Source organism: Grampus griseus (genome assembly GCF_964374135.1).
Source record: "Grampus griseus genome assembly, chromosome: 5".
Classification (NCBI taxonomy): domain Eukaryota; kingdom Metazoa; phylum Chordata; class Mammalia; order Artiodactyla; family Delphinidae; genus Grampus; species Grampus griseus.
Window position 1 is genome coordinate 75,231,068 of NC_138998.1, and position 20,964 is coordinate 75,252,031.

The 20,964-nt window shown below is 54.8% G+C and overlaps 1 protein-coding gene across 1 annotated transcript in view; it reads left to right on the forward strand.

The window, feature by feature from the left end:
• Positions 1-20,964, forward strand: part of ADCY5 (adenylate cyclase 5) — a gene marked incomplete at its 5' end in the record, with an annotated part of 155,016 nt that overhangs the window by 97,117 nt on the left and 36,935 nt on the right. Inside the window, 6 exons of the mRNA XM_082655384.1 lie at positions 6,920-7,031; positions 8,530-8,657; positions 10,677-10,835; positions 11,700-11,841; positions 13,784-13,924; positions 20,551-20,573. Coding sequence (XP_082511510.1) covers positions 6,920-7,031; positions 8,530-8,657; positions 10,677-10,835; positions 11,700-11,841; positions 13,784-13,924; positions 20,551-20,573 — 705 coding nt within the window. The remainder of the gene's footprint in view (positions 1-6,919; positions 7,032-8,529; positions 8,658-10,676; positions 10,836-11,699; positions 11,842-13,783; positions 13,925-20,550; positions 20,574-20,964) is intronic.

The window sequence follows — 20,964 nt, forward strand, 5'->3', positions numbered from 1 at the left end:
ATACCTTGATCCCAGACCCCCTGGACCTGGTCCTGGTGGTCAGGCTTGTCACAGAACCCTCTGCTTCCTGAAGGAAGGTGTCCCGTCTCTGTGGGAGTGGAGAGGGCACGGCTGTCCCAGGGCAGATTCTCCCTGTAGGTGGATGTGTACCAACACCCAGTGTGTTCAGCGTCCTCTCGCTGGCTTTCCCCCTTTGCCTCTCGCAGCCTGTGTCCTCAGGCTGGTCCTCTGGCTGCTCCCAGTTCAGATGCCCTGCTGATCGTTTTCCACCGCCCCTCAGAAAATGCCCAGTCATCTGGAGCCCATTCTCAGCTGGGTGTTAATAGGACCACACCTGACTGTGTTGCTCACCTAGGGCACGGCAGAAGCCCATTGACGCTCCTTTATCTTACAAGGGGCCTGGACCTGGGTGGCTTTCTGGGTGGTGGGGCTTGGAGCAAGTGGAGCGATGCTGAGGGGGCAGCCCTCTTGGTCCAGAAGAGACCCCTGGCTTGTGGCTGGGCTTCCCCGAGCTACACACTGGGGGCCTCCAGGGCACTTCCTGCCCAGCTTCCCCAGAACCTTCCGCTGCCTCTGGGCCCACAGTCCCAGGAGTTGGGCTGAGACCTTGCCATGATCCCTTCCCGGCCCCCACCCCATGACCTCTGTTTCCCCAGGCCCCTGCTCTTCCTGGGCCCACCTGGACGGATGGCTTGCTTCTTGGCATTTCTCAAGTTCCCTCTCTGTGCCAGGCAGGGAGTGCTGGAGTTCAGACGGGTGGGTTCTCATGCTGCTGCCCGCCCAGGCCCCTAGCTCCTGGCTGTTCAGAGATGCTATGGAATGTGGCTTCTGCACAGGAACAGGATCAGATGCCGGCAGTTCCATAAGTCCTAGAGCCTGTTGGCAGTGAGAGGGAGCAACAGTGAGGAAAGGCACTTAACCAAAACTGCACATGGGAAGGCTGAGCTGAAGCTGTGACAGAGCTGAAGGGCCTGTTGTGGTAATTGGGATGAAGAGCCTGCCCGCTCCTGCCTCTGGAGCAGAATGCAGGCGACCATGAGTGATGGACGGCAGGCAATTAGGGAGGAGCGCACAGCCGGAGCGGGCCTACCCAGCTTCCGCAGACCCACCACGAGGTCCTGATCACGTTGCCAAGACAAGCTCTCAAGTGGGAGCTAATCGACGAATTAGTACCTTGCCACGTGTCTGGGCCCCGCGCTGTTGTAAAATGGCCTTCGGAATTACCAAGGAGCGGATCAGGCAATGTTGGCCAGCAGAACAGACAGCCTGCCGTTGGGTAAGCCTCGTAAAACAGAGGAGCCTCCAGAAGTGACAGACACGAAGCAGAATCCTCCCCCGAGGAGGCAGAGGAGTGTGACTTTGCCTGTGACAGGAGGTGGGGGAATGTGGAGGTGGCAGAGTCTCCACCAGCGTGGAGCAGAGGCTGCAGGGCTCAGACGTGGGACCTGTCCCAGCTCCGCACCAGCTAGAAGCCTTGCTTGGAGCAACCTGCTCCCTGGCTGCTGGTCTCTGTCACACCACCTGAAGGAAGGGAACCAGCAACCTGCCCCTCCCTGATTCCTCAGTAGCTGTCGAAAGAACTTCTTTTACGGAAGAATAGGTCCCAGCAGATTGGAGGGAGGGTCAGCCTTTCTTTTTGTTTTCTTTTTAAATTTTAATCAATTTATTTATTTTTTGGCTGCACTGGGTCTTCGTTGCTGTGCGCGGGCTTTCTCTAGTTGTGGCGAGCGGGAGCTACTCTCCGTTGCAGTGCGCGGGCTTCTCGTTGCAGTGGCTTCTCTTGCTGTGGAGCATGGGCTCTAGGCGCGTGGGCTTCAGTGGTTGTGGCACGCAGGCTCAGTAGTTGTGGCTCACGTGCTCTAGAGCGCAGGCTCATTAGTTGTGGCCCACAGGCTTAGTTGCTCTGCGGCATGTGGGATCTTCCCGGACCAGGGTTCGAACCCATGTCCCCTTCTTTGGCAGGCAGATTCTTAACCACTGCACCACCAGGGAAGTCCCGGAGGGTCAGGCTTTCTAAGGCACCTGGAGGTCCCGTCCACATGGATGTTGTTTCCGATGTCCTCTGGCACAGACTAGGAAGATGCCTGGCCTCCATCACTATTCTACCGTTTGTTCCGTGAACACTGCTGGATATCTGCTGGGTGCCAGGCCCGGGGCTCCCCACACTCGTGTCTCAGATAACGTGCTTGGGACCTCAAGAGGCCCAGTGGGGTAGAAGGAAGAGCTACTAGAGTTACTGGTCCTGCCTCTTCCTTGCTTTATACTATGAATATTCTCTTCCATTCAACAAATACATATTAGACACTGTGTGGGTTGAACTGTGCCCTCCTAAAAGATACGTTGAAGTGCTAACCCCTCGTATCTGTGAATGTGACCTTATTTGGAAATAGGGTCTTTGTGGATGAAATCAAGTTAATATGAGGTCATGCTGGAGAGGGTGGGCCCCTGATCCAATATAAGTGGTGTCGTTATAGGAAGAGGAAAATGCCATGCAAAGACACAGATACGCATGGACAACGCCTTATGGGGACAGAGACAGGGTGGAGTGACACAGCTGCAAGGTGAGGAGCACCAGGATTGACAGCCACCACTGGAGGCAGGAAGAAGAAAGGAGGGGTTCTACCCAGAGTCGCAGAGGAGCGTGGCCCTGCCGACACCTTGACTTCAGACTTCCAGCCTCCAGGACTGGGACAGAATAAATTTCTGTTGTCTTAAGCGGCCCAGCTTGTGGTACTTTGCTATAGCAGCCCTAGGAAACTAACAGGCACCTACTATGTGCTGTGTATTGAGCAGTTACTCTGTGTGCCAGACATTGTACTAGGGGCCGGGATGTGGTATTGAAAGAAATAGACTAAATCCCTACTTCAGGACTTCCCTGGTGGCGCAGTGGTTAAGAATCTGCCTGCCAATGCAGGGGACGCGGGTTCAAGCCCTGATCTGGGAAGATCCCACATGCTGCGGAGCCACAACTACTGAATCTGCGCTCTAGAGCCCGCAATCCACAACTGTTGAGCCCATATGCCACAACTACTGAAGCCCGCGTGCCTAGAATCTGTGCTCCGCAACGAGAAGCCGCCGCAATGAGAAGCCTACGCACCGCAATGAAGAGTAGCACAACAAAGAGTAGGCTCCGCTTGCCACAACTAGAGAAAGCCCATGCACAGCAACGAAGACCCAATGCAGCCAAAAACAAAAGAACAACAAAAAATCCCTCCTTCAAAGACTACATTCTAGTGGGGAGAGGCAGACAGGAGCGTGATAATAAATAACAACAACAATAATAAATAATATATTAAATGGTGAAAAGTGCAATGGAGAAAAATACAGTAGATAAGGGACTTAGACATATGGGAGGGGTTGTAGATTTAAATAGGGTGGAGGAAGCCTTGAGAAGGTGACATTGAAACCAGTACCCTGGTTCTCAACCCTGGCTGCGTATTAGAGTCACCAGGGAAGATTACAATAAAACAAAACAAAACAGAACAGAACAAAACCAGTCAACAGCAGAGCCCCACCCCAGGCCGATGAAGTCCGAATCTCTGGGGATGGGGCTCCGGGACTTCTCCATATGAAAGCTCCAGGGGGATTCTGATGGACACCAGCTCTGAGAACCACTGGTCTAGCAGATGAAAGCTGCAGTGGAGAAAGTGCTCTCCTAGGCCCAGCCAGGTCCCTGTGGAGAAGGAGAAGGGTTGCAGGTCTGCCCATGTCCACACGTGGCAGGCAGAGGCCATCCTGGCTGAGTGGCTAGGTGAGCTCAAGCAGCTGCAGGGCTCAGGGCTCAGTGAAGCGAGGCCCCCGAGCCCTGGTCCACACATGTCTGCCTAGTGCTTCTAGGGGCGGCCCGTGCTTTTCCTCCTGACCTCTTCTCCCTGGCTTGGTGCTGCGGGTCACCCTGCCCAGTAGCGTTCCTGCCTCTGCCGGGTTTGGAGATTTTTTTTCCTTCCCACTATGGGGGGGGGGTCTCATCAGCCCCCAAAGCCAGGCTTCTGCTCTGTAGCCTGGGACCCAGTGTGGAACAGCTGCTGGGCCTGGTGCCTGCGGCTTTGCATTCGAAATACTGACACTTACTAAAGGTGTTCTTGACTCCGGAGCAGCCCTCTTGACCCCAGCTCCCCTTGGCTTTGATTATCTAAGTTAAAGAAGAATTTCCAGAACAACTGTGTCATGGTGCTTTCACGTAGACCAGGAGAGACCTTTCCCTTCTTCCCGGGTGGGGTGGGGCTCCTGAGAGACCGAGAGCCAGGGAGGTGGCTGGTGGGCTGGGCTAGGGGTCTGAACATCCTTGGGGAGCCGGGGTCAGCGTCTGGAGCATGGCCGCTTCCCTTCATGTGCTTCTCTCTCACCAGTGTGGATGCCCACAGACTCCCCCGGGTGGGGTTCTGAGCCTGTCTGCCAGACACCAGGCATCAAAGCCTGATGCGGAGGGGGGCTTCCCTGGTGGCGCAGTAGTTGAGAGCCCGCCTGCCTATGCAGGGGACACGGGATCGTGCCCCGGTCCGGGAAGATCCCACATGCCGCGGAGCGGCTGGGCCTGTGAGCCATGGCCGCTGAGCCTGCGCGTCCGGAGCCTGTGCTCCACAACAGGAGAGGCCACAGCAGTGAGAGGCCCGCGTACCGCAAAAAAAACCCAAAAAAAGCCTGATGGGGGCTCTGGCTCCCTTTCATCTTCTGAGCCCCGGCCCCGTGGCTGCCACTCCGGAGCAGCTTGTCTGGTTTCTGAGTCCTGTGGGCTGACAGTCTCTCCTCTCTGCTCCTCCTCCTTACCTTTCCTTCCGTCCCCCTCACTTGTCTCCTCTCTTGCCAGCTCCCCCATTTCTCCCACCCTCTTTGGCTTTCCTCCTGCACTTGTCTTCTGGTCTGAACTGGGGTCAGGATGGCCAGAGGAGCCTCGGAGCCGGGAAACAGCACTGGGCTCGGGGCCTGGGGGCTGCCCTCCTGTACTTTTCTTGTACTTGCCTAGCCCAAGCCCCGAGATGCGCTCCCACTTCCCCTCGTGTAAGCTGGTGCAGAGCGTGTCCCCTCACGATGGAGTCCTGTACTTGCCCGCCTACGGCAGCCCACACCTGTCCCTCCACCTCCCTCTGCCCCGTAGACAATGCCCGACCAGTGACCTGTGGTTTTACTCATTTAAGATGACTGTGGGGCCAACAGACAGCCTAGTACTTATTGGCTTAACTCCTGGATCGTGGACCCACACGAGCCTGTGTGGCCTTGGGCAGGTGACTCGACCTCTCTGTGCCTCAGTTTTCTTACCTCGAAAAGGATTCCAACCTCAAAGGGTGGTTGTGAGGCTTAAATGAGTTCATACATGTAAAGTGCTTAGAACAATGTCCAACTATTTTAAAATGTAGGTGTTATTATTATCCAGGTATGGTGAGGCCAACAGATCAGGAGACGGCTGCCATTGAAAAGATAGTTTGTTACTCACAGGTCCCGAGAGGAGAGGATGCGTTACGCCATGGGCTGGGGGGCACCCGGGGAAGCACAGGGGTCAGTGAGGAGGCAGCGTGAGGGGAAACGTGGGCTAGAGCCTCTGTTGTGGTTTCTGCAGGAAGGAATGGGTGAGGCAGGGTGAGCAGGCTTGGGATTGGCTAGTTTGAATAATGTCGGTGGGCTCTGAGGCGTAGGACTGTCCGAGTTACCTGGCACTTGTCCCTGGGGTGAGTAGGGCAGGGGAGTGGTGGGCCAGGGGTGGGAACCTGACTGGGGTGGGAGGCTCTGGACTCCAAGGCGAGTGGTTGACCATCTCTAGGAACTGGCTGGCCTGGGAGAGGCAGGCTCCCCAGGTCAGGAAGACCCCGGATGTCAGACAGCAGAATGAAAAGATATACTTAATGCATGAACACACATTTTCCAAATAAAATGACAAGGCGTGTTTAGTTCTACACTCTAATTTGAAGCGAGACTGTCGGTCCGGAGCCTCGGGAGCCGCGTGGATCAGAGGAGAGAGCAGAGGCCGTGGGGAAGAGCCCCCAAGCTACCGTCCGTGGCTCTTCCCCAAGGCTCCTCATCCTGGGATGGGCCCACCGGGCCCCCCTTCAGGGCTGCCTGGAGGGCTCAGTGAAGTGGCAGGTCAGAAACCCCAGTCCCCGTGCCCAGCCACCAGGAGTATCTCAGCCCACAAGAGTTAGTACATTTCTGTGTCCATTTTAAGAAAAAACTCTTGGGGCCCTTACACATTCTGGCCCTGGGGCCTCACCTCGTAGTCTGTTTGGAAAGAAAAGACACGTTCAGTCTCGGGAACAGATGAAAGATCACAGCGTGCAATGCAGGGACCAGCGGGTGCACCCGAGGGCCCCGGGGATGAGGCCGAAGGAGCCGGCAGGACAAGTTGGGGGGCTTCCAGAGACGCTCACTGGCTGGGTCTTCCTCCCCCTCCTCCCTGGGCCTCTTTATTCTGTCTCTTCTAGAGGACTCCCTCGGTATGGAGGGCCTGGGGTTGGATTCCCTGTGTGTGGGTTTGGGAAGTGAGACCTCTGTACGGCCACCATTAGGGCCTGAAACACTTTCCAGACAAGATGAACCAAAGACCCTTCTCCTGGACCCAGCTACCTTGAGGGGGCTGCTCAGGGGTCAAACGGGGGGCAGGCCTGAGAGGTGGCTGAGGGTGAGGGGAGCAGGCCCTGTTTTCATGGCCTCAGGCAGACGTACGCCCCCCGGCCTCACGCACCTCGGCCCCCCTTTCCTCCTGGGTGGGAGCGAGGGTGCAGGGAGTTACAGAAAGGAGGGCTGGCCTGGCATTTCCCTACCAGCTGGGAGAGACCACCAGCGTCAGCTCTCTCTCTGCCCTCCCCAGCAGCCGTTTGGAGCTCCCGGGACTCTTGCTGGCTGGCAGCCCTCCTAAGGCGGAGGGTGGCCCCAGCTGCGTCCCCCTGACCTTCCTTCCTCACGGGGGTCTTGCCCCCTGTCTCTCTAGCATCCTGTTTGCTGACATCGAGGGCTTCACCAGCCTGGCGTCCCAGTGCACTGCCCAGGAGCTCGTCATGACCCTCAACGAGCTCTTCGCCCGCTTCGACAAGCTGGCTGCAGTGAGTCACCTTTTGCCCACTGCCCTGGGGACCCCGTGTGCCCGAGCCGGGGCCGGAAGGGTGGCCTGATCTGGGGTAGGGTGCTGCGGAGTCCGCCATCGGGGACTGGGGAGGCGGGGCCGTACAGGCTGTGGCTGCATGTCCTCATGCCTCACGTCAGCCCCGCCACACACTCAGAGATGCTCACAGTGTCACCGGTCGCAAGGGAGCAAGCCCTCCATCGGTGGAAAGGGGTGGTGAGGCCTGTAGGAAATGCTGCCCTGACCCCTGAATTTGTGTTTGGAGGAGCAAATTCGGTGCCACAGAGCCACGTTGCTGATCAGGGTGGCCAGAGTGATAAAAAAAAATAATAAATGAGTCTGAATCTCAACTGGCCTGCAGACAGCTGTGTGTCACCCAAGAGACTTATGGAAAGAGGACTCTTCCACGTTGGGACAGATTGGAAGTGACCCCCTCCCCGGGCATGGAGTGGTGAAGGACACACGTTCGTTAGTCCCTGTTTATACTCTGCCGTCCTTTCCCAGCCTTTGTGGCTCTGAGCGATGCTCTGTGCCTTTGGAGAGTCCTATGTCGGGGCCCACTTACTGCAGTGTCCACTGAGAGGTGGACACGTCCCCTGGGCCGTCACAGGACACCAGGCAGATCATGGATGAGAGACGGTGCCAAGGGCCTCCAAGGGCATTGATGGTGGGCCTCACACCTCACTGATTTTATCACCGAGTGTGGGCGAGGTGAACGGGGACATGCTCGGCCCTTGGGTTTTGGAAGGGCCTTGAAGGAGAGTCCAGGGCACACAGATACTTGGGTCCCAGCGTACCAGCTTCACGAAGTAACCTCTGGGAAGCAGACTTGGACAGCTCAGAATTGGTGATTAATGACAGTCCATCTCAATCCCAGTTATGCATCGGTTGCGGCCTGAGGGGTGACCTTGCAGCGGGCGGGTGCTTCCGCTCTGTGGCTGTCTTAGCACGCACGTGCTTGCTGGCTTAGCAGAACTGTCTTGGATAAAAATCTCAGGCTGGGGGTCAGGCTTTGGTTAAATCTCACTTCTGCTTCTGTCTTTTCATAAAAGGAGAGTCATAAAACTGTTAGTAGAACCGTAGGCCAGGAGTCAGAGCGTGTCGCAGGGCTGGGAGTGGGATGGGCCCCTCACTCTCAGCTCGGGGCCTCTCACACTGACGAGTCTGCCCCATTTGCTGCCACATTGGACCAGCTGTATTCTTCTTGGGCCTCAGCTGTGGCCAAAAGAGTGAGTTCCTAGGCCTGGGGTGGCTGGAATGCTTCTCGAGCGCGGCTCAGCCTGTCCTCCGTCCCCCACGGCTCCCGATAAGCCTGTCCCCAGGCTGGGGCCACACCTCATGCCGGCACTGGGTCTGTGCTCGCTGCCCTAAAAGGCAAGTTATTCCAGGCATGGGGTGAATCTGTTTGCTTCCTGTTTCTTTCCCTCCCACTTCTCTTTCCTACTATTTTTAATTTTTAAAATTAATTTGCTTTCCAGGAGAATCACTGTTTACGTATTAAGATCCTGGGAGATTGTTATTACTGCGTCTCAGGGCTGCCTGAAGCCAGGGCTGACCATGCCCACTGCTGTGTGGAGATGGGCATGGACATGATTGAGGCCATCTCGTAAGTGCCCGTCTCCAGGGTGACTGCCCACCTGTGGGGACACTGTCCATCTCCAGTGGGACCGTCCATCTGCAGGGGGACTGTCCCATATCCCGAGTAACTGACTCATGTTGGACTGATGGAAGCAGGGAAATAGTGGGGCAAAGCCACCTCCCAAGGACCCTGGCCACACCGGAGGGTTGATTCACACCTCCAGGCTCTGAGCCTCCTCCCGGGCTCCTGTGCTCACAGCAGCCTGGGAAGCTCTGCACAGAGGGACATGTCCTGGAAGAAGGGAGGGCTTTGCAGACTCCAGGGCAGCAGGAGGTATGGAGTCACCCCTCCAGGGAAGGAGGACTGGCTGGCGGCTGTGCTGTACCCTGTGCCATGGCAGGGCCTTGCACCCCAGGCCTCATGTCTTCTCACAACCACCCAGCCAGGGGTAGAAATCACCAGTCCCATGTCTTCACAGATGAGAAAGGTTGGGCTCACAGAGGCTAAACGGCTCCCCAGGGTAATACTGCTAGGCAGGTGGATGCAAACACAGGTGTTCCCGTTTAAGAAAGTCCATCCTCCCTGCCAGCAGTAGCAGCCAGGATCTTTGGCCGATTCTTGGTCACTGCTGGCCACAGAAGGAGCCCCAGTCATTAAGCAACATGGACAAGCCCAGCTTACAGGTCAGCCAAGGGAGTAGGCCAGAGATTGCGTCCAGGTTCCAAAACTGGGAGCTTTACAAGTAGACTGGGTGGGGCAAAGGAAAAGCCACAGTGGGCAAGGTCAGAGGTCAGAGTAACTGGCCCAGAAGGTGGCCGGGTCCATCCCGTTTGGCTCAGTTCCTTTCGGCAGTGTTTGCCGAGCGCCCCTGTGTGCCCGGGCTAGACAGGGGGTCCCTTGCCCGGAAGCACAGAGCCTGTTGAGGGGCCAGGACTCCCGTTGCTCTGATACCAGGCATGCCCAGTGGACACCATCAGGTAAGAGAGGCAAACTGCGGTGGGAGGGGCCAGGAGGGGGCAGTTGATTTCACTGGGAGGACCCAGAAAGGCTTCATGAAGAAGGTGGCCTTGGAGTGAAGCCAAAAAGGTAGAATGAGAGATATCAACCTAAGCCAGTGGCCAGAGGCCCTGTGGATGGAAGGCACAGCTCCAGCAGAGGTATTTGCAGAGTTGATCCCAGGACGAGAGAAATAGATGGATGACATAAATATTCCCTGTGGTAGGTGTCAGCCTCTCAGTGGTGGGGTGGGGTGAGAGCTGGAGCCCACATGGTGGTCCTGCCCACCAGGCCAAGTCGGACTGCCGGCCCCATGGCTGGCTGAGTGGGTCCATCCCCAGGGAGCCAAGGAAGGTCCAGGTCCCCAAGAAGTGCACATTGTGACCCTCCCCCCAGAGCACCGGCTCCCTTTTCCACAGACCCTGGGCCCCAGACGCATACCCAGAGCTGTAGAGCTTCCATCCCACTCCCCCTCCTACAGGCGGCCCGCCCCGAAAACGTGCGTGGTGCATGTGATGGGGTTGGCGCTGTCTTCTAGCACGTGGAGCACCCCTGGTCCCCTGCACCTGCCCCAGCTCCCCTATCTTTCCTGGGCAGGGCCTATGTTCTCTTTTTCTCCATTATCCTGCTAATGTCGAAGAAGCAGCAATGTGGGTAAATCCGAGAATTATATGAGTGGGGTTTGGAGTGACTATAACTTTCCTGTCGACTCAAATCGGCACTAACGTGCGCTTGCATTTTCAGAACAACTTAATTATTCACTGAGGGTAGCGCTGGCTCAGGTGCCCTCGCTGGGGAGAAGCAGTGGGCCTGGGGCGTAGTGTGAGGCACTGCGCCACCTTGCGGGCAAGCTGGGAAGCAGCGCCTCTCACAACCCTCAGCCCCTGGGCACCAGGGCCCAGCCCTGCCCTTCAGGATGAGCAGTCTCAGACTCTGGATTTGGGCTGGCCTGGAGAGAAATGACTCTTTGACCCCTGCACCTTCTCACGCACCCTGACCTCTGCGCCTGGCCCTGACCCCCTCCCGGCCTTACCCCTACTCCATCCCTAGGTTGGTCCGGGAGGTGACAGGTGTCAACGTGAACATGCGTGTGGGAATCCACAGCGGGCGAGTGCACTGTGGCGTCCTTGGCCTCAGGAAGTGGCAGTTCGACGTCTGGTCTAACGACGTCACGCTGGCCAACCACATGGAGGCTGGAGGCAAGGCGGGGTGAGTGAGTGAGGGCAGCTTCCCGCCCGGCCCACCCAGGTGGCTGTCATGGGGAAAGGGCTAGGGTGGGCAGGACCGGGTAGCTGCAGCCCTGGGGTTGGCAGAATTTAAGTGGAATTCCTCTAGTAACCAAGCACTGACGCCACACATGGCAACTTGTAGGGAGCGTGGCCCCAACCTTCACCCAGAAAATATTTACACAGAACCTGGTGGCCTGTCGTGAGACGCAGGAGGTCAGGGTAGGCTTCTAGAGGAGGGAGGACCCCTGGATAATTCCGGGGGTGGCCAGGAGGTGGAAGGTCAACTGGCCTGGCAGACGGGGCAGGATGGGGGCAGGTGAAGAAGGTGAGGGTCAGGGGAGCTGCCAGGCTGAGGACAGGCACAGGCAGAGGAAAACACAGTACTTCAGGGAATGCAAGTAGAGCAGATGGCCTTTTAGGAACCAGTGGGAGAAACAGTGCCTGTGTTAAGGACGTGCATGCCAGGCTGGGGAATTTGGACGCAGTCCTGCAGTCAGCAGGAGCCACTGCTGGCTCCTGAGCAGGTTTGCAAAGTTTGTGAGACCGGAGGCCGTGCTCTCCCGGCAGGCCGATGTGTTACATCACTGTAATAACGTGATGCCGTTGTGATGCGGTGTGGTCTCGGTGAACACGAGCTGGCGAGGGGCCCACCTTGCCATCTTGATGAGGTTGGAGGGATACAGTCCATTGAGAGATCCAGGTGGGGGTTAGCATTTGAGTCAGAGTTTGGGGCCCTGGGATTCGAATGCTGACTGAGTTGCTTACCGTTTGGTTCTGCACGGGAGCAGGGGTTCTGAATTCACGTCTGCTGCCCTCCTCTCCCTGCTTCCCCCCCTACCCGTAGACGCATCCACATCACCAAGGCCACACTCAACTACCTGAACGGCGACTACGAAGTGGAGCCGGGCGGTGGGGGCGAGCGCAACGCCTACCTCAAAGAGCACAGTATCGAGACCTTCCTCATCCTGCGCTGCACCCAGAAGCGGGTCCGGGGACCGAGGGCTGGAGTGGGGGGCGGGGGGGTGGGAGGGCTTCATTCTTTGGGGAGGAATGTTGCTTAGCCTGCTGCTTCCTTCTCCTCTTACTCTTTCGTTGAGGCAAGTCCTGAATTTCTTATGCAGTCGTGGTTCCCGCATCTCAGGAAGGACGTGAGAGCTACAGAGGCTTTGTAAAGGCTGGTGGCAAAGAGGGGAGGTTTTCATTTTGCTTCTGTTGCAGAAAAAGCAACAGACCTCAGATCGGTTAGTAACAATACAGCAGAAGGCCACGAGATGGAAAAGAAGCATCAGGGAACTCTGTGTATACCACGTCCTTTATTTCCATCTCGTTCCTTGTCTGTTACCTAAACCAGGTGCATCTCGCTCGCTCTCTGCCTGTCCTTATATACCTCTGTTTCTTGAAACTCTGTCTTTTCCCCTCTTGCACTTTCCAGTCTTTCTGCTTCCTTCTTTTGTCTCAGCCCACACTTGCCAAGATATAAAACTGAATTATTAGCAGATTTCAGTGTTCTATTTTTGAGAGTGTCACGTTCCACGTTCTTAATTTTTAAAGCAAACGAGAACATTTTATATTTTACATTTTTCCTTAATTAAAATGCCTTTTACTTATAAATCTTTCAATTGAATTTATCTATTGGTCAGAGCCCTTTGATAGAGAAAAGCTTCCCTGTTTCTGTCCTAAGGAATTAGACTGAAGACAAAATTAAGCTGCGAGAAAAGCTCAGAGAAAGTCTTGGAGACAGCAAAAGTAGATTCTTCAAGGTGGGCAGAGCTCTTTGAGGCAGGTGTCCACCCTGAGAGGGACATCAGAGGGACACCTCACCCTCCACACATCCCAGCACACAGGACCTGGCTACGAGGTGCCTCTGAGGGAGCGGTCTCAGGCCCTGCCACAGACATCCGGAAAGAGGGATGGGAGGATTTAGGTACTCTGGGGAAAGCACTTAGTGGCTTAATTGACTCATTTTAAAGCATTTGCTTGTTGTTTGGCTGGAGTATAAATGAACCGAAATCCTCCCAGGCCCCCTCCCACACTCCTCCTGTCTGCTGGGCCCATAGCGCCTCTAGCCTCACCTTCCTGCCCCGCCCAGGCTGAAGGGTTACCCTCTGCCCTGGGTCCTCTGGGTCTTGATTCTTCTAGCTTGACAAGTGGCTCAGAAAAGATGAAATGGAGACAGAAAAGGACACCCCCCACCCCTCCAGCCCCGACCCAGAGCAGTGTCTGCTGAAGCAGGCTGTGTCCCCTCCCCTCTGCCTCTGATCTGGCCGGCTCCCTTCCCAGGCTCAGGGAGGGAGTTGAAGGGAAGGCCACCCAGGTCCCCCCAGGGCCTCTCCAACCCTCCACCTCGAGCTCATTTGGATGGATGGACAGATAGGTTGTGGTTGGCACGTGGAGAGCTGGCTGAGGCCCCGTTGCTGTATTTGTGCAATGCGCGTCAGCCCTTGCTCACGTTCTAATGACCCAAACGTCCGGAAGCTGCAGGGCCTGTCCTACTACCCGCTCTGCTAGAACATGCCTGTTTTGGGGTGGAAATTGGAATCTCATGTTTCCTCTCCGTCCATCACCCCCCAAGCACTTTCAGACCCAGGCTCTGCCCACATCTAAAATTCTATGCCAGCGACAGATGTTCCCATGCCCCTTGGCTTTCTAACAAGACAAACCTCGTCATCCTGTTCTGCTGCCTCCTACCTGAGGCTCCCAGCTCCCAGCCAGGGCTGGCGCTGGGGAGTTCGGAGGGATTTAGGATGATTTCTTGGGTGAGCTCTAGGATCTTGGCAGACCTCAGGGCTCCGGGCTGTGCAGAGAAGGGAGGGAGGTACTGCCTTAACCCTTACCTGGCCAGGCACCTGGGAGGAATGAGAAACTCCCTACTTGGGCTCACCTGATGGACCCTACCCACAGGCTGACGCATCTATGTTGCTCTCCCAGAAAGAAGAGAAGGCCATGATCGCCAAGATGAATCGCCAGAGAACCAACTCGATCGGGCACAACCCACCACACTGGGGGGCCGAGCGCCCCTTCTACAACCACCTGGGTGGCAACCAGGTGTCCAAGGAGATGAAACGGATGGTGAGTAGCTGGCAGGGCAGTGTGTGGGCCGCACTCTCCAGGGCTAGGGCCTTCTGTGGGTGTGAGGACTGGGCCAGGCCCCTCCTGTTACCCAGAGAATCTGAGAGCCACAGAAGGGATCGTTGGAAGGGGGCTCACCCGGACTTTGGACCAGGAGACAGAGCGCCTGACTTCCGGCCCTGGGCTTTCTCCGTGAGCCCCACCGTCTCTTGGCATGCTGGATTTGGCTTTGGAGCAGAGCGGTGAAGCCCCTTCTTCCCTCCCCCTTGGCAGACCTTGCTGGTGTAGGCTGGAAGCAGACCCATCTGGCTGGACTCAAGGTCCAAACACAGCCTCCAGGGCCTCTTGGCCCTGTCTGGGGATCCCCGGGGAGTTGGGTGGGCACAGGCTTGTCAGACACCTTCCAGCATCTGTTGCATTTCCCAGGCAGTTGAAACACATCTTCTGGCCCAGTCGCTCAGAAACCATCCCAGTGCTTTTTGGCAAGTGCCAGGTGATGGTCTTTTTGCCCTCTGTGCTGAGAACCGCCCTGCTAATTCCAGTCTTCCTGTGGGAGCACGCAGGCTGAGTGAGCAGAGGCCGTGGTAGGGGTGCTGCCTCCATCTCAAGGGACCCTGCCGGCCTCAGAGGACAGACACCCTCAACCACCCCTGCACACAGCAGGGACGGGCTAATTCAGGATGCCCTGCCTGTGTTCTATCAGTAATGCTAGAAAGAAGACTTCAGAGGGTGGGAAGAATAGAATGAGGGATGACAAGAAGTCAGTTTGAAGCAGTTCTTTATTTTTATCTGAGATCTTGGCTTCTGCATCTGAGCGCACTCCTCAGGTCAAGGGCAGCCTGGTACCCAGGCAGGAGTTGCCCGCTCTGAGGGAGGGATGGATGAGGAAGCCGTGTGTGTGTGTGTGTGTGTGTGTGTGTGTGTGTGTGTGTGTGTGTGTGCGCGCGCGCGCGCGCGCATGTCCACTGAGTTCCCACAGATCCAGGTAGAGGAATGGGGGGCCATGCCGACACTAGGATCCCCACGTTGGGGGCCTGTGGATCAGACTGGGTTTAAGCTGCAGCAGCAGGGATTAGAGAGAGACTCCATGGGAGTCCAGCTGAGTCGGCAGACAGATCCAGGGGTCTGAGGGAGGGGACAGGCTAGGGACCAGTCATTCTGCTCCTTGCCAGCTAGCAAATAGCAGATGACAAAGGTTTAAGGAAAATGTACAGAAGAAAAAAGTGAATTGAGTCAAGATCACCATTTTAACTTCTGGTGGTAAAGAAACAACTTGCAGGACACCAAGGTCCTAAGCGACGAAGAGTGGGAAAGGTCAGCCTTGCCCCAGGGCTTTGAACTTAGACGTCCCAGGCCTGGTCAGTGCCACCCAGGGCTCCAGGCCCCACTCCTGCTCCCTCCAGGCCCCTCCCCAAAGCAAAGAGCAGTTGCTGGATCCCCCCCCTGTTCTCACCCCAGTTCTTGAATCATCTCCTGTGGACTCTCTACCCACTTGACCAGGACAGCCAAGAGGTGAGAGAGGGAGTGAGAGGAAAGGGGGAGACTGAGAGCAGAATGCAAGGAGGGAGGCTCTCATCCAGGTGGGAGGAAAGAGGAGGACAGGTCTCAGGAAGACCAGAGCGGGAGGACAGAGAGGGTAAGGGGGAGATGCAGGGCAGGGAGCAGGAGATGAGGGAGAGCAGGGAATAAAAAGATGGGACAGGACAGAGGTGGAGAGGAACCACCAGCAGGCAAGAAAGGTGCCTGCTGGTACGTTCTCCGTTTAAAATCTTCGGAAAGTTCTTTTCTTTAGCGATATTTGGTGTAGGTGGACTCTTTAGGTATTTCAGAGTCTCCAAGGGGGCAGTTTGGACTATAAGCACCGATTTGGCAGACATTAATCATTGTTAGGACAAGAAACCCTGGAAGAATTAGCAGAAGGGCTGTAACTGGGGAAACAGTCTCACGGGAGACTGGCTGTCAGAAAGGCTCCTCCGTGGTGTTGGTTGCTTCACCCAGTGGGGAGGGAATGCAAAGTGATCAGAAAGCTCGGGGACACCCCTGTAGAGGGAGAGAAGAGGCTCCCCATCCCTGTCCTTGCTGGGCAGAGTCACCCGAGGGGCCAGCATCAAAGTACCATCCCCTGGGCCCCTGCCAGCCCAGTGTCTAGGCCAGGAATGGGATGGGATCTGGCAGCCGCCAGGCACACCATTGGCTTTTGGTGTTAAACTCGCCCAGAAACCCTTGGGAAAGATATGCAAAAAGAAAGCTTCTACCCTGACTTCCACTGAAGATGCGGTGGAGGGGAGGGGATTGGATTAAGCAGTGACTGAGAGCAGTTAGAGGGGAGTAACTCGTAGTCAGCAGTTTATTTCTTTAAATCTTGTTCCAACTTTTACTCAGCTTTTAAGATGTAGTAATGAGCTGTGCTGGTTTAGGCATGAGTGTTGTAAGGTCTCTAAGGTTCTTTTTTTTTAAATTATTTTTATTTTTATGTATTTATTTTTTAAATTTATTTATGTTTTGGTTGCGTTGGGTCTTCGTTGCTGCTGGCAGGCTTTCTCTAGTTGTAGCACACAGGGGCTACTCTTTGTTGCTGTGTGCAGGCTTCTCATTGCGGTGGCTTCTCTTGTTGCGGAGCACGGGCTCTAGGCGCGTGGGCTTCAGTAGTTGTGGCACACGGGCTCAGTAGTTGTGGCTTACGGGCTCTAGAGCGCAGGTTCAGTAGCTGTGGCTCACGGGCTTAGTTGCTCCGCGGCATGTGGGATCTTCACAGACCAGGGCTCGAACTCGTGTCCCCTGCATTGTCAGGCAGATTTTTTTTTTTTTTAACATCTTTATTGGAGTATAATTGCTTTACAATGGTGTGTTAGTTTCTGCTTTACAACAAAATGAATCAGTTATATATATACGTATGTTCCCATATCTCTTCCCTCTTGCGTCTCCCTCCCTCCCACCCTCCCCATCCCACCCCTCCAGGCGATCACAAAACACTGAGCTGATCTCCCTGTGCTATGTGGCTGCTTCCCACTAGCTATCTACCTTACGTTTGGTAGTGTATATATGTCCATGCCTCTCTCTCGCTTTGTCACAGCTTACCCTTCCCCCTCCCCATATCCTCAAGTCTGTTCTCTAGGAGGTCTGTGTCTTTATTCCTGTCTTACCCCTAGATTCTTCATGACATTTTTTTCCCTTAAATTCCATATATATGTGTTAGCATATAGTATTTGTCTCTCTCTTTCTGACTTACTTCACTCTGTATGACAGACTCTAGGTCTATCCACCTCATTACAAATAGCTCAATTTCGTTTATTTTTATGGCTGAGTAATATTCCATTGTATATATGTGCCACATCTTCTTTATCCATTCATCCAATGATGGACACTTAGGTTGTTTCCATCTCCGGGCTATTGTAAATAGAGCTGCAATGAACATTTTGGTACATGACTCTTTTTGAATTATGGTTTTCTCAGCGTATATGCCCAGTAGTGGGATTGCTGGGTCATATGGTAGTTCTATTTGTAGTTTTTTAAGGAACCTCCATACTGTTCTCCACAGTGGCTGTATCAATTTACATTCCCACCAACAGTGCAAGAGGGTTCCCTTTTCTCCATACCCTCTCCAGCATTTATTGTTTCTAGATTTTTTGATGATGGCCATTCTGACCAGTGTGAGATGATATCTCATTGTAGTTTTGATTTGCTTTTCTCTAATGATTAGTGATGTTGAGCATTCTTTCATGTGTTTGTTGGCAGTCTGTATATCTTCTTTGGAGAAATGTCTATTTAGGTCTTCTGCCCATTTTTGGATTGGGTTGTTTGTTTTTTTTGTTATTAAGCTGCATGAGCTGCTTATAAATTTTGTAGATTAATCCTTTGTCAGTTGCTTCATTTGCAAATATTTTCTCCCATTCTGAGGGTTTTCTTTTGGTCTTGTTTATGGTTTCCTTTGCTGTGCAAAAGCTTTGAAGTTTCATGAGGTCCCATTTGTTTATTTTTGTTTTTATTTCCATTTCCCTAGGAGGTGGGTCAAAAAGGATCTTGCTGTGATTTATGTCATAGAGTGTCCTGCCTATATTTTCCTCTAAGAGTTTGATAGTTTCTGGCCTTACATTTAGGTCTTTAATCCATTTTGAGCTTATTTTTGTGTATGGTGTTAGGGAGTGATCTAATCTCATACTTTTACATGTACCTGTCCAGTTTTCCCAGCACCACTTATTGAAGAGGCTGTCCTTTCTCCACTGTACATTCCTGCCTCCTTTATCAAAGATAAGGTGACCATATGTGCGTGGGTTTATCTCTGGGCTTTCTATCCTGTTCCATTGATCTATCTTTCTGTTTTTGTTCCAGTACCATACTGTCTTGATTACTGTAGCTTTGTAGTATAGTCTGAAGTCAGGGAGCCTGATTCCTCCAGCTCCGTTTTTCATTCTCAAGATTGCTTTGGCTATTCGGGGTCTTTTGTGTTTCCATACAAATTGTGAACTTTTTTGTTCTAGTTCTGTGAAAAAATTCCAGTGGTAGTTTGATAGGGATTGCATTGAATCTGTAGATTGCTTCGGGTAGTAAAGTCATTTTCAGGCAGATTCTTAACCACTGCGCCACCAGGGACGTTCTCTAAGGTTCTTTATTAATAAAAAGGTTGACAGGAGATCGTACGTGGATTCCTGCTCATCTAACCAGGCTCGGGTAAGCTGTGCATTCTTCAGAGGTGGCAGGCTGGGCCCAAGTGTTCCCCACAGCAGCTTTGCCAGGGCAGGCCTGCAAACCAGAGTCTGCACCTCAGTGTGGACGAGCAGAGGGGCCCACGGCCTCTGGTCTTGCTGTAGGTCAGAAGGAGAGGACTCGGGGACCAAACAGAAGCACTGAGCTGAGCTGCTCTCCAGAAGTGCGGAGGCACAACGGCAGGAACCCATCTGAGCCGGCTCTCCTTGCCGGCTGGGGACCGTTGTCCTAGGACTAGAAAGCAGGTCGGGGGACTGGAACCCAGTCTGCTGGCCTGTGTTCTTAAAGGCCCTTTGCCATGGTTTATCCACCAAAGTGTTCCCTGACTGCGGTCAGTTCACCACCCCAGCCCGGCACACAGGAAGCCTAGAGCGGACCTGGCCCCCAACACCAGCCCCTGCATACCACCAAAGGAGCACTGGAGGAAGTCCGAGACAGGTTCATTAGACACATTTCACGTATAGTTCTGAGCTGTAGAGACCAGCGTAGGCATAATGTGGCTTGGATGTCCTCCGAGTAAAATCGTTGCTGGCCCCTGGGGTGGAGATCAGCGGGCCAGCCCCTCGCCATGGTCCACAGAGACTGGCCTGTCTAGACTCTCTGCCGCCCACTCGAGCTTGTGCCCTAGAGATCCTGCCTGCCCCCAGATGGGGCACTCACATGAGAGACCCCAACTCCTCTAGCCTCGAGTGGGGACAGTGAGGTGGGCGGGGCCCTGCAGCCTGGACCAAGGGCTTGGTGATTCTCAGAGGATGAGGAGAAAGGAAGACAGCCACTGGGCAGCCCGGGAGGAGCTCAGAGCCCACGGCTGGGTACTTGGATGTGGCACTAGGGGCTGCCAAGCCAAGGAGCCTTGAGCTGGTGAGGAGAATAGACAGCACCTCAGTGCCCACGGGCCCCACGTCTATTTCAGAGCCCGGCAGCTCCGGCTCGCGGAGAGCATCGTAAACCCCACTCCTCAGTGGGAATGAAGAGATCTGTGTTCATTTGGGGTTTGGGTTCCCCCGACATTTGCCAAGCCCCCTGGCTGCCCAGCAGCGTGTTCCATGCTGGGCCACAGGGACAAGAGGGCACCCTCTGTCCTTGTCTTGGCAACCTGAAGCCGCCTGTCCTGGGGTGCTTGTGCCTCCCCCACTGCCTCCCTGATCCCACCCCTTCCCATTTTAGGGGCCCCTCCCTCCATTCTGCCACAGTTGATCAGACCCTGACGCACTTCTGTCCTTTATAGATGAACTCTAGGTAGGGCCTTGAGTTTGGCAACCAGTAAGGGCCCTTCCCACCCTCACCCCTGCCCTGTGTGTGTGAACATCAGAACAGTAATCAAACCAGGGCAGGCAGGTTCCTCACCTCCGGGGTCCCCAGCCAGCTCCAGCCTTAGAAGAACACATTGGTTCTCCGATACCAGAAGAGCTGTTGCAGGTAACCAGAGTTTAGCTTTCTTAAGCTCAAAACTTGTGAAGTCCCAGGAGATTTTATGTGTGCTTGGCGGGAGTTGGGGGTGTGTGAGTGTGCATGAGCTGTGTGTGTGCACAGGTGTGCACAGGCGTGTGGGGATTGATCGGCCTGGCAGTTTCTCTTATTTCCATCTGAGTAGGTGGCAGAATTGGGAGGGGACCCACCAAGCCCAGGGTCCAGGAGGAGGGTGAAGGAAGGTCTGGGGAATGACAAGGAATTGGGTATGGGGACACGAAGAGCTTAGACTCATGGACTTTGCCAGTGGATGAAGTAAAATCACAGTGCGCCCCCAGCGTCTAGCGTGGAGCCTGTCCCAAACCCAGCTGTATTTGCCAAATGAAGGAGGGAGGGGATGACTGAGTGACAGTGCTCTCTGTGACCTGTGAGAGGGGATGTGCTGCAGCCTCCCCGTTTCATCCCCTTGGTTCTCATCCTCCTCTCCTCCTCTCTCCGTCCCTCTCTTTTAGGGCTTTGAAGATCCCAAGGACAAGTGAGTAACCTGTCCTTCTTCACTTCAGCTCCCTCGGCCTGGGGGACGTCTCCAAATGTGCCTGGAGCTCAGTTTCCGTACTCCATGGAAAAGGAGCCCAGGTCTCGCAGTCTGGGCTGGGAGTGAACAGAGCCCACTGCACCTGAGAGACGAGCAGCCCGGGAGCCCAGGCCCCCGGCGGAGAGGCTGGGCCTGGGCATCCCCCATTTATAATCTCCACTCCACACACACACACACGTATGCACACACAACACACTCAGCACACGCATGTGTGCGCGCGCACACACACACGCGACTCCCAGGAAGATGCAGGCTTTGCACATTGGTTGCCAGCGCCTGGCCACGTCCCAGCACCCTGAAGGAATGTGCCTGTCTCTCTCCTCCACTCCCC